Source organism: Ambystoma mexicanum, chromosome 3q (genome assembly GCF_040938575.1).
Source record: "Ambystoma mexicanum isolate Mex_15411 chromosome 3q, UKY_AmexF1_1, whole genome shotgun sequence".
NCBI classification, from domain to species: domain Eukaryota; kingdom Metazoa; phylum Chordata; class Amphibia; order Caudata; family Ambystomatidae; genus Ambystoma; species Ambystoma mexicanum.
In genome coordinates, this window is record NC_090926.1 from 294,916,182 (window position 1) to 294,929,909 (window position 13,728).

At 51.8% G+C, this 13,728-nt stretch overlaps 1 protein-coding gene across 1 annotated transcript in view; it reads left to right on the forward strand.

Annotated features, from left to right (window-relative positions):
• Positions 1–4,760: 4,760 nt before the first annotated feature.
• C1QL4 (complement C1q like 4) overlaps positions 4,761–13,728 on the forward strand; it is a 311,132-nt gene continuing 302,164 nt past the window's right edge. Inside the window, exon 1 of the mRNA XM_069653808.1 lies at positions 4,761–8,392. Coding sequence (XP_069509909.1) covers positions 7,850–8,392 — 543 coding nt within the window. The 5' untranslated portion in view covers positions 4,761–7,849. The remainder of the gene's footprint in view (positions 8,393–13,728) is intronic.

Sequence of the window (13,728 nt, forward strand, 5' to 3'; positions counted from 1 at the left end):
GCATGATCGAAGACATTGCTGAGAACTGAAAGCGATAGCCCCGGTCTCCCAGTTAATGACCGGATTATGAAGCTTGAGCCATGGTAAACCCAGGATTAGTTTATATTGCGGTGCCATAATGACGTCAAATGTGATGGTTTCCGAATGCTCAACACCAATGGTTAACAGTAACGGAATGGTATGTTCAGTAACAAGCCCAGAAAGAAGGGTTGATCCGTCAACGGCATTGACTACCTCAGGAACACTCTTTGACAATAAGGGAATACCCCATTTCCGAACATATTGGGCATCAATGTAGTTACCAGTTGCCCCAGAGTCAAGAACAGCTGCAGAACTCCAAGGCATGACCTGGTCATAACTCAACATAACGTCAATATAGAAGGGTGTGGACAACAAGGAACCCTGCATGGAAGAGCTCGGCGTAGGGGTTCCTTCTACGACCGGGCCTTGGCGTTTCCCGACTTGCGGGGTCTCTTTGGGCATGCACTGAGTAGATGATTAGCGGAACCGCAATAAAAGCACAAATTGTTCCGTCTGCGATGTTCTCTTTCTTCCGATGTTAACGGGCCCCTTACTGCCCCGATTTGCATAGGTTCGTCACCGCCAGAAACAGGAATTGGGGAAACGGTAGTATTGACCGGAATTACTCTCTTCTCCCCTTTTCTTTCGGCGCGTCGGGCATCAATCTGAAGTACTAGGTCCAAGAAATCAGGAAAGGACGTAGGAACCACCGGAACCGTGGCTATAGTATCTTTCAATGAGTCCGACAATCCTTTATAAAATAGGGCTGCCTTTTTATCTTCCGGCCAACCAGTTTCAGCAACCAACTGATTAAACTTAGCCAAATATGACAACAAAGGAGTATCCCCCTGACGGAGATTTAACAATTCCAGATCCGTGGCTTGAGTCTTGTAGCGAGTATCAAACACCCTAGTCATAGCACTGATCAATGCATCGCAGTCGAACAATAGCAGACTGCCTTGTTCTAACAAAGGATTAGCCCAAACAGCGGCCATACCACCGAGGTTTGATAAGACAAAGGCAGCTTTTGTAGTCGCATCAGGAAACGAGGTAGGCCGACACAAGAAATGCAACCTGCATTGGTTAATGAAAGTCCGAAAGGATTTAGGATCCCCAGTAAACCTTTCTGGGGGAGCAAGCGGGAACTGAGCGGCCATGTACACATGCGTAGAATCAGATCTGACCGAAGGCCCTGCCTGACCTGAAGTGGAAGCGGAGGCCAAAGATGGTGATCCTGTAACCACTTCCCTGATACCAGCTTGCATTTCGTCAATGCGCCGGTGGGTGTCAGCCTGGGCCGCCGTCATATCGGCACGTAGGTCGGCCACCAACTGAACCAAAACGGCCAACGGGTCATTCGCGGCATCCATGATAAGGCTTCTGATTCTGTCAGATATCCTGAAGCACGGTTCCGTGTTGACCCGTCGTGAAGAATATATTTCTTCCTACCAATGTGATTCTCAGGAGTACGAAAGGACAGGCTGAGAAACTAATTGATCGGAAGATGGTGTAGAGTCGTTGGGATCGGTAGAGTTGAGCGGACCACAAACTTCACGATAGATGGAGAATCCAGGTTCCTTTCAACGACTGCAGAATATTACACTGATTAACAATCAAATACACCCCTTTCGGGATAAACGTTTAACAAATAATTAACCGACTAACCTGCAGAAAACGGGTTTTAACCAGAAGTGTTTCATGCAAGAATGTCCTCAATACTGGGGAAATCTGGAGACCATAAGAAGAGAAAATACAATCAGTACCAGATAGTGAGTTGTAGAGAATGGTAAGGAAAGTTAAGTTTCTTACCCTGGTTTCCCTGGAAGTGGTCGTCTCTGGCAAATCTCCTTCTCCTTTTCTGTACGAACTGTGTGATGGTATCTGCCCCCTGTCCGACGAACCAAATAATCCAATGGTGCAAGGAAGTCACTAGTCCAGCAACAACCTATTCCCGCCGGCACGAGGACGCCTAAAAGGTGCTCAGGAAGTCTCTAGTCCAGCACCTAGCCTATTCCCGCCGGCACGAGGACGCCTACAGCACCATGGAGGAAAGGACAGGGAAGGAATCGGAGGGGAAGAGGAAGGAAGGAAAGAAAGAAGGTAAGAGGTCTCCCAACCTTCAAGGTCTGAAATCAACTTAACCAAACCACTAGGCAAGAATAACCAAAAAACAATCCGAGGTCAAAATACTAGAACAGGTAAGGGCAATCCGTGAGCATATCCAATAAACGTAATCCGAGATAAAAAAAAAACCAAAAATTTCCAAGCGAGAAGAGCCACTGTCAATATGGGATCAGAAGCAGCGAGAAGTGGGCGCCGGATCATTAAGTACCTGAACTACCGGCAACAAGATGGTCACGTGACCCAGTACGTTTTCTATCACGTGGAAGACGCCGCGCCCACTGACGTAACCTCCATGGTAACTTCCACGTGAGGCGTCGGGAACTACGTTCCCGACGAAAATGTCTACCGCGAGTAGAGCGTGGATAATGCAAGCCCGCCTCCTGTCTGATATTCGAACGCGACAGGCGCTTTTGGCTACGAGAAGACAAGAGAACCGAAGGGGTATCACAAGACCTGAAGCGTTTTCTGACACTATCAAGGTAAAGTCCTCTTTTGGACAGAATGGTTTTTGACGGGCATAAAATACCTTCAAGATCTGATGGAAGGGGGCAATTGCATCTCATACACGCAACTAAGTCAGACATATAACATGGTGGATTGTACATTCTCTGAATACAGGAAACTAAAGACTGTTATTGCTGCCTGTCTGGCTGTGCCTCATCTGTCAACTCAGAATGTCATAGTCCGAAGTCTTAAAAGCTTACCGAAAGGGAGATCCGAGTCTGTCAGCGATATGGGCAGGAGAGATGGGAGAAGATGTCGATCTAAAATGCTGACAACAATGCTGTGAAAATACTCGCTTGATGAGTCTGGACTGGGGCCTTAGAGCATCGCAGACAAAATTGCTTTTTAGATCTTACTGGATACCCATTAATGTATTCAGTAGGCAACTTTTGGAGAATTAGCTTTGTTGGAAATGCAAGAACACAAGAGGCACCCCCAGTCACTCAATTTGGTTTTGCCTGAAGACAATGAAGTTCTGGGAAAGTATATGTGAGAGATTGGGCTTGGTTTTGAGCTGTACAGTCCCCTTCACCGCCTCATAACTGATTCTGGGTGATGTGTCTCTGATGGATAGAATCACCTTTGGCAGGAAAACTTGGTTGCTCCGTGCCTGCATGGACGCCAAGAGGATGATATTAATATCTTGGATGGCAAGCAGCTCCTTTAATATCGATGATTGGGTGAGAGCTTCTCACTATCTCAACCTATGAGAAAGCCATCTATAAAAATGCAGGAGACATTGAGAAGTTCTGGGACATATGGAGAAGTTTCCTTGAGGTTTATGGATGATGCAGGACTTTCATTTGGGTGATAATGTCTCTGGGAATGTTTACTACTATTGCTAAATGTTTACATATGCCTCTACAGATTTGTTGTATGATACTTCCACAATTGATAGGAATATTTGTTGAAATATATTGTATTTTGGGTCTTTATTCCTAAACTGTTTTCCTTTTCTTTTTCTTTCTTCCTTCTATGCTTCTTTTCTTTTCTTTAGTTTCATTAATTAGTTGTGGTTGGAAAGTCCATTGTTGTTGTTATGTACTTGCCTGGTACATTTAGGTTTTAATATATTGTTGTATTATGATTGATTGTTGATGTATTCCTATTTGCTGTGTTGAAAATAAAAAGTGTTAATACCAAGGATAGTATGGTTGACCGTGTCGAAAGTAGAGGAGAGATCAAGTAGATGTGGACGGAGGGAATGTTAGTTAAGGTTGGAGAGCAGGTCTTCACATGTATTGAGAGCCCAAGCGAACGTCGGATGATGTACGTTGTAACCTCCCTGTTTTAGAAAATTGCAAATAAAACAGAACAAAGTTTTGCTGACTTCCTGAGTCGGTTTTGATTATTGATGTTTGAGTAAATTCTGCAAATTAGAGCGCCAGGGGACCACTCCGGTGGTGATAGTGCGCGGTACAAATATCCTTTAATATTAACATCCCGAGGACCCAAGCCATCTCTAAGTATTGCTATCTCGTCTTAAAGGGCCCTAGGTCTATGGGTTCACATCTTTGTGACCTGACCTAACTTTACTCACTGTAGCTGGGAACTGCCTACTTTTTCACGGCCCCCTCTGTTGCCTTTATTTGACACCCATCTCCCATTTTGCTTGGGCATCTTGGGCTGTGTTCACCAACTGAAGAAAGATCTTGGCTCTTGCTACACTTTCAATTGAGAGAAAACATGTTTGAATGATAGATTGCAGAAGCAATAGCCGCTCTTGGGCTGCAAAATCTAGAAGAACGTCCATGATTTAGACAGCAAACATGAACATGGGATAAGGGAAATGAGTTCCTGTTTGTGATATTGGTGCATATGTTGTCTACTTATTAATGTTAAGTACGAGTCAACAAAACGTTATTTAAATTGCAATGTTTGTGAGGAGGGTGCTACAGTGCATTGTAGCCGTAAAGGAGCAACGTGGTGGGGGAGGAGATAGGATGGGTATGGGGGCGTGCATTCTAGTGTTTCTCCCTGGGCACATATTGTCTAGAAACTGCCCTGCTCTGGAAAGACAACGAACCCCACAGGAGCAAATGGTCAGCTCGGAGCTCCAGAACTCTCTAGAGTAATGGGGGCTGTTCAGAGCTCAGAGCCTGCCCCAGGACTAAAGCTGTCGGTTAAGAGTGTCGGTCAGTGACATGAGAGGACCCTGGCAGAGCCCCACCGTCCTGGCGCAGGTGGAAGGGAGTCCAGGAGCAGACGCCCTCGACGCATCACCTGCTGCGCCACTGCTGCTCTGACAGAGAAACGGGCGCCCAAACGTGTGAGCCCGCTCGCAGCTCGAAAACCAGCTCTTCCTGCGGAAGGAGGAAAGTTTTAAGGAGCGAACTGCAGCAGATAGCGGGCGGAGCGCTACCCGCCGGTCACCACCTCCTCCAACACGAACGCTTTGGGGGGAGCACAGGCCGCCGTCCCCCCGCCCTCCCGGACACTAGAAGCGCGGTCTGGAAGCGCGCCCAGCAGCGCGGGGACCGCACGAGCGACTGGGATCTGAGGCAGCACGCGGCGCGCTTTGACGAAAGCTCAGGAAACATCATGCCTCCCCCTCCCCCCTCCAGAGCCCGAGCTCTGGCGAGCGGAGCTGGGAGGCGCAGCTGATCCACGCCCACCTGAGGACCGCGGAGAGCGCTCGCGCAGACACCTGAGCGCGAGCCAGAGCCGCGGGATCCTCGCCTCCGCGAGACTCCCTCCCTCCCCCGCAGAGCCGAAGCAGGGTGAAGGCAGCGGGACCCGCGCTCCGAGGGAGCCCGCACCCCTCACCGAAAAACACCCGAGGCCCCCATCTGACCCGGCCCAAGACGGAGAACTACCGCCCAAAAACAAATCCGAAAGCGTCGGGACCTTCATATATCCAACTCCAAAGCAGAGGACGGAACTAGGAAGCGGAGCAGCAGGACCCTCGCTGTATAACTTTGACGGGAAGCCCCACAAAGTCGAGGAAAAGAACCACGCCATCAGGACTTTCATGTGGCCGAACTCTGGAGGAGAGACCCCGAAACCACTGAACACGAGCCTGCGCGCCAGGAGGACCCTCATCGTATCCACCTCTGAGGGAGAGACCCCCTAAAGAACTTTGACACACAGTACACCTGCACCATCACCTCATCCGAAATCCAAGGGCGAGACCTCCAAAGAACCGATCAAGAACCAGTGCAAAGGGGTCCTCATCTTATCCGAAGTGGCAGGAAAGGGCCCCTAAATACCCTCGAACCGTAGAACCAGGGCCCGCATCTTACCCGAACCCCGAGGGTCCACTAGACAACCAGGGGAAAAGGTGTCCTGTCGGATTCGTGCTCCGGGCCAAACCTGAACACGAACCAGTACCTTATACTATCTCCGAAGACGCTCCTGCTACTCCGGGGGCAACCCCCGGCCCTCACCTGATATCCAGGGGTCCCCTCACCCAGCTCTGTCCCGGGGGAGGCAGATGTGGGGGGCGCGCAGTTCCAGTGACTGGAAGCACAGCTTTGTCTGAGTTTGCAGAGGCCACCTGTTGCACGGAACCAAGAGTAGAAAGATCAGGTCGTGGGTGGGGAGGGGTGCATGGCAAGGGGGTGCGAGTAGGGGGGTCTCCAGAAGGTGTAAAACCACCGGGCAGCGGCCAAAAGTCCTCCAGAAGGGTGAGCAAGTATTTGGTGAAAGGTTTCTCTGCCGTTTAGATGCGGGGTTGGGGGAGGGGGCACAGGGGCCTCAGGAAGCGGGTCTAGAAGGGTGATCGGGTAATCCTGAGGGAGGATTCCTCGGGAATGAAGAGCAGCTGAGATTGGTGTGTCCCCCAGAAGCCCGAGCAAGGTGGGCTGAGTGCTCCTCCAGAAGGAGGGGGACGTGGGGGCTGTGGAGCACCCCCTCAGAAAGAGCAGGTGGGCCAGGGGTCTCCATACAGGAGAGCAGGTGGGTCTAAGGCCACCGTAAACAAGAGCATTCAGGAGCACGGAAGGAAGTAGGAGGGGGCAGGTGTTGTGAAAGAGTTTTTTCAGAAGGAAGATACACTAATAGCACACAGTGGGGACGCGACCAACCTTTGAAAGGAAGCGTCTGGGCAAGCAGGGAGGGCCTGAAGAAATTCTGAAGAAGGAAGACAGTAGAGAGTGGGTAGAGGATGTAGACAGAAGAGCAGGGGTTGGCTTGCAGGTTTTCATAGACTTGGACCAGCACCTCCCGCAGTTGGGGGCACGCCATTTTAACAGCTTTCTGTGGCAGGAGATCCTTGTCATTGAGGGCCCCAGCAGGAGTTGGTCGGGGACTTAGTTTGCGTATACATAGTCTGCCGGGAGGAGTCCCTCCTCACTGGTGGTGCTCAGGAGGCCTTGATCGTGAGTGCGCCCCGGAATTTATGTTTGTGGACTGTCTCCAGGAACTCCTGGTTAGTTAAGGCCTCCACAGGGTTTGGTTGCTGCTTTCCACGGGAGCCAGCATTTTCGTTTTCACTGTTAGACTTAAGTATGTCATGACCACTAGAGTCTGGCCTATAAAGGCGAGGGAAAGAGGCGTGTGCTCCTCTGAGGACCTAGGAGTGAGTGCTACCGATTTGATACCCATGGTCAGTGTCCTTTGATGGTCCTGGGCTGTCGCTTCTTCTGATCGCTCTTATCCAGAGAGGTACTCTTTGAAGATTTTTGGACCGAGGAGGGTTCTCTGAGGTTTTTTTCTGTAGTGTTGCTCCTTGGAGGTCCGAGATTTAAGGAATGCTTCACTAAGTGTGTTTGCCAGACTGGTGCTCCTTGCCAAAGAGACAGCCCTTGGAGTCCCTCTGCAAGAGTCAAATTCCTTGAAGGCCCTAATCTGGAGAGCTCCAACCAAAAAGGTCCTTATCTCGGTAGCGCTCCTCTACCGCTCTTGTCCAGTGCTCCTCATCGGTCCTTAGCCAGCCCTCCTTGGGGCATTCTCGCTGGATTAGTGCACCTCTGACATCCTTTGCTACAGGGGTGTTGCTTGTTGGTGTTTTGCTGGTGTGACGCTGTTCAGAGCTGCTCCGCTTGTGCTCCTCAGAGGTCCTTGGCCTGAGAGGTGATTGTCAACCGTCGTTGGCTGAAGTGGTGGTGCTCTTGGGTTTGCCTTTGAACAGCAAGGGGTTTGACGGCCCCCTTGTGAAGCTTCCACCATTACTTCTAAAAGTGAAGACGACTTCCTCACCCTGGCGGCCACCAGACTGAGCCGCAAGAAGCGGGTGATCGGGGCAGCAATCGGGGTCGCCATGGTGCTGGTCCTCCTCATTGCCATCCCACTGCTGGTGCACAGCTCCAAGACCACCACCCACTATGAGATGCTGGGCAGCTGTAGGATGGTCTGTGACCCGTTCACCCAACAGACTTCAGGGGAGTCCAGCCAGGAGCTGGCCCTGGCCTCGCCGCCCACCTATCTGCAAGGTGGCCACAGCAAGAAGGCAAAGCTGGGCATGAGGGGACTTCCAGGGCCACCAGGGCCACCTGGGCCAAGAGGTCCTCCAGGGGAGCCAGGAAAGCCCGGACCTCCTGGACCCGCTGGGCCTGGACCTGGGGGCTACATGCCGTCCTACTACAGCCCTAAAATCGCCTTCTATGCCGGGCTCAAGAAGCCGCACGAGGGCTACGAAGTCCTACGCTTTGACGATGTGGTGACCAACGTGGGGAATTACTATGAGCCGGCCACGGGGAAGTTCACCTGCCCTCTTCCAGGCATCTACTTCTTCACCTACCACGTGCTGATGAGAGGCGGCGATGGCACCAGCATGTGGGCGGATTTGATGAAGAACACACAGGTAAGAGAGGTCCCCGCCCCATCCCTGATCAAACGATGGTTCCTGCTGCTACTGCGGGCCCTGTCAGGGGCTATGCTCCTCCCTCTGCTACTGCCCCTGCCCCTTATTATTAGACATGCACCTCCACCCATCAGAGGCCGCACTCCTGCCCCTGCCCTTAATAATTAGGCATCTTATGTTACGTTATTCGTATTTGTACAGAGCAAAAACCTCCAACCCAAGGGCCACGTGGCACAGAAGCTGGAAAGCAGAAGCAGCTGTGGGTGCGTTTTTAGTTTTGGGTTTCATGCACCTACGCCCATCACTGGCCAAACTACTGCCCATGCCCCGGGTCTTGCTGCAGCCTCTATTACAGAGCCTATCGCCGGACCCCTTCTTGCACCTGCACTGGCTGTGCTACTCCTCTAATACTGCCCCCGTCACTGCTGTTATCACTGGCCGTGCTGGTACACACACATCACAGCACCAACATGCCCGTCATCACTGGCCGTACAACTGCCCCTGACCACCCTGCCTCCGACTCTTGCCCTGCCACTGCGCCCACTCCGGCATCTACTTCTGCTCCAATGTTTCTACTTAAAATCCTGCCCCTATCACTTGTCATGCTCCTGCCTCTACTAATACCCCTACAACTATTCAGAGAACGGCTTCCCCTAGTGCCCCTATCACTGGGCATGCCCCTGCCCCATCACTATCCATGCCCCTTTCAATAGCCACGATTCGGGCTGCTTCCTCCCCTATCATTAGCCAGGTTTCCGACACTGCCCCTGTCTCGTGGCATCTGCCTCTCCTGCTACCCCAAGCACTGGCCATGCTTCTGCCACTCCTACTGTGCTTAGAACTTGCTATGATTCTGCCTCTAACATTGCCCCTATCGCTTGTCATGTTTCTGTCTCTACCACTCCCCCTGTCAATGGTCATGCTTCTGCCACTACTACTGCCCACATATCTTGCAGTGGTCCTGCTTCTAACACTGCCCTCCCTCTAGCCATGCTTCTACCTCTATCTATGCCTCATCAATGGCCTTAGTTCTGCCCCTTTATCTGTCCATAGTACTTCCTCCTCTGTTGTCCTATCACTAGTCATGCTTCTGCCTCTACCATTAACCATGCTACTCCCTGTTAACACTTCCCCAACGGCAGGCCATTATTCTACCTGTACCTCCTCCTCCATCTCTGTCTATACCAGTAACCATGTCCCTATCACATGCTACTGCCTCTAATACTTACCTTATCACAAGCCATGCTTCTACCTGTATCACGTCCCCTATGACTGATCATGATACTGCCTCTAACACTGCCCCCATCACTGTCCATGCCTTTAACTCTATCACTGTACATAATTCTACCTCTAATACCAATCATACCACTGACCATTCTCCTGCCTCTACTACCGACCCTATGGCTGGTCATGCTTCTGCCTCTACTACCGACCCTATCACTGCCCATGTTTCTACCTTTACCTCTTCCCCTATCACTGGCCATGCTTCTACCTCCAGCCCTATGACTGACCATGCCCCTACTACTGACCCTATCAGTGACCATGCTTCTACGTCTACTTCTTCCCCTATCACTGGCCATGATCCTCCCTTTACTACCGACCCTATCACTGTCCATGTTTCTACCTCTTCCCATATCACTGGCCATGCTTCTACATCTACTGCTTCCCCTATCACTGGCCATGCTTCTACCTCTACTTCTTCCCCTATCGCTGGTCATCCTTCTACCTCTACTACATATCACTGGCCATGTATCTACCTCTTCCCCTATCACAGGCCATGCTTCTATCTCCACCCCTATGACTGGCCATGCCCCTACTACCGACCATATCAGTGACCATCATTCGACCTCTACTTCTTCTCCTATCACAAGCCATGCTCCTGCCCCTACTACCGTCCCTATAACTGGTCATGCTTCCACCTCTTCACCTATCACTGGCCATGTTTCTACCTCTTCTGCTATCACTGGCCATGCTTCTACATCTACCTCTTCCCCTGTACATGGCCATGCTTCTGTGACTAGCACCGCCCAGATAATTTGCCATGGAACTACCTGCACTACTGCCTCTGCCCTACCCATGCCCTCATCACTGCCCAGCCAGGGCCCGATCAGAGTTGAAATGACGCACAGACTGAAGTCCTCCTGTTGGGTGAAAGACAAAACTGTTGCAGCCTATCTTGGCCGAATGTAAGGACACGGCCCGGAACTCAACCCATGCACTTAAGTGCAGTAACTCAGTGTGAGTGAGAGGGGGCTTCTATGAACGAACCACGAGAAAGCAAACACGCGACGGGTGAACACAGGAACGAACAGGAGAGCCCAGGGCGGCAAACGTAGCGAGAAATCAATGAGTGCATTTATGTATGAGTGGAATGACGAACGAATTTAGGCATGAGTGAATGAATGCATGCGTTAACACTAGAACGAGCGAATTAACCCAAAAGTTAAAACGTAGCAAAAGAAAGAATTAATCAGCACAGACAGAAATACATTCATGGATGCATGAATGATTAAACAACAAACGTACCGTGGAATTAATGAATAAAGGGACGAATTACTGTGGACACGACAGGTGCACTAAGGGGTTACTGGACGAGCAACGAACGAACTAATGAATGAATGAGTGAACGAAAGGGAGTAGCTCGCGGACTTGGAATGGAAAAATGAACGAACAAACCAACGAACGAACGAACGAACGAACGAACGAACGAACGAGTTCTTAACGAAAGGTAAAGAGCGTGAGCATTGGAAAAAACCGACGAATACAAAACACACCCTAGTTATACAGTTCTATAGCGCCCGTTGCGCGGTTCACTCCTCGAGGCGCTTATATCTAGTTTCTTTCTTGAACATTTAACAGGGTGCTTAGTGTTTCCAACACGGGCATTTGCCGTTTCGAGTATCATGTTTATAGGGTCGCCTGCCTGCCCCCAAGTGTTTACAAGTTGCATGAGACAGAGGCAAGTGAAACACCCTCACCCCTACTCCGAGAAAGTAAAAGTGGCAGCATTCCTCATGCACACGCAGCGTTAATTACGAAAGGGCCGGCCTCTTGGCGCTTTAGATGAGCTCTCCGCAGCTATAAGCATGTAAGAGCGATGTGCAGGACAGCGCAAACATCACGGCACGTTCAAGAGGCTGTTATCCCTTTCCCGTCTTCGATCATCAATAGAGTAACTCTCATTAATCTTGCGAAATGCTCTCGATATTTAAAATAATTGTTGTGTGTAGAGCGCACCCCGCAAAACCGAGAAGTCTCTTGGCGCATAAATGGCCGATGTTCCAACCCCTCGGTCTGGTACGGACCTCTCTAGCGGGAAGGGAGTTCAGGCTAACAGGGTCCAACCCGGTGACTAGCAGGTTCCGACCACACACGCACACACACCCGCGCCCACTTTGCAGTTTTTGCTGTGACTGGAAGCTGTGCGAGTAACTTACACATCACCCCCATGCCCAGGTGCATGCCAAGCATCACATTATACCAAGGCACGCGCATAGTCCAGCCTGCCGATGAGTGAAACGCTGCCCACCGTGCCAAGGTGGGCACAGTCCCACACCATCAAAGAGAAACACGGGACCCCCCACCCAAGATCATACCGAGCCCACCCTGCCACGATGGCACACAGCCTGCCCGACTAGCCTAGGCACACACAGTGACAAGTCTGACAAGTTTCAAATAGCCGCGCCGTGGTGCCCACAAAACACACCCTGCCCAGACCCGCACGCAGCTCATCCGATGCCCACAGGCGGAACTGCTGCATGCTTCCGTGGCCTATCCTTTCGTGGCCTATCCTTTCGTGGCCTATCCTTCCATGGAGCACATGAAGCCACAGCCTGCGTTGAAGCAAATGCAAGCCCATCCTGCCCAGCAGAAACACACCCAACCCTGCCAAGGAGGCACCCACCCTTCCAACGAGCACACGCTGCCCACCCTGCTACGGTGGCGCACAACCCCCTGTCAACTGCACTCACTGCCCACCCTGCCAAGGAGAAACACAGCAAGCATTGCCAAGTTTCACACACAATGCCCGCCCTGCCAAGGGGTCACACACCCCACCTTGCCAAGGAGGCACAGCACGCACCGTTCCAACGACCACACACTGCCCACCCTGCCACGATGGCACACAAACCCCCTGCCAACTGCACTCACTGCCCACCCTGGCAAGGCGAAACACAGCAAGCATTGCCAAGTTTCACACACAATGCCCACCCTGCCAAGGGGCCACACTCTGACAAGGTACACGCACACAGCCACATCCTGCTGATGCGTGTAAGGAGCCCAGTCTGCGAACGCGCTACCCAGGGGGCCGGGGCACTACACCCCTGCATGGGGCGAGAATAGAAGTATTCCGTGGCTGGGGAAAGCGCTGGGGAAAGCGCACCTAGCTGCTGTGTGAGAGGAACCCGAGGACCCCACAACTGGGCTGCACACTGAGCCGGCGATTCACTAAAAGGAAAACGCCTACCCCCCCGCCCCCCCGCAGCTATAATTCCCGCATGAGTGCATTGTATGTGCAGCCGATTTATAGAGGGAAAGTAGAAGCGCGAATCTCTCATCATCTGTGACACGGACCCATGGACCCACATAAGACCCATGGACCCACATAAGACCCTTCTCTGAGGTTGGGGGAATCCTACTACCCAAAAAGCCAATTCACAAACCTTCCTGGGCATTGGTGTAGTGTGCCCTTCTTTCTGTGTACCAGGGGCATCGTACCCATCTGTAAACTACACATCTGAAGAGGGCGCGCGTCCACCTGTGGAGAGCAGGAGAAGAGTGCGGCGAGTGCCCTCCTCTGCTTGGCAGTAGATCTTGCCAGACTCTGCCAGCGGTCCAGAGACCACCACCAGACCCACATGTATGCACGATGCAGAGCACCTGCAAAATGGAGGCGGCGGGGGCGGCACCGCCACAAGGTTGCAGAAGTCTGCAAACCTGAAAGACTTGTGAATTGCTAGGCCCACAGTCCAGGCAACGGACGACTTTTGACTGCACGCCTTCCCCGGGTGGAGGTGTACTTTTATCCGGAGATCTTCAGAATATCCTCATTTTGGAAGTGGCACGATTTCCCCACTACTTTGATTATTTATCCATGTTGTCGTTCTCGATCCAGAATGGCCTCTCGGTGCCAAAGAGGCTACTGCTCGCCCGAAGCAGACGTGGGGCCGCGGGTGGGGGGTGGGGGAGGTGGCGGGGGGGGGGTGGGCTCCTGAGAGATCTGCTATGGAGCCATTGAGCTCGAGGATAAAGTGTAGGAGACATAAACCAGGCGAGGGGCGGTTTTGGTCGAGCCCCAGGAGAAGCTTGAGAAGGGCAGCTTGGACGCCTTGACCCGG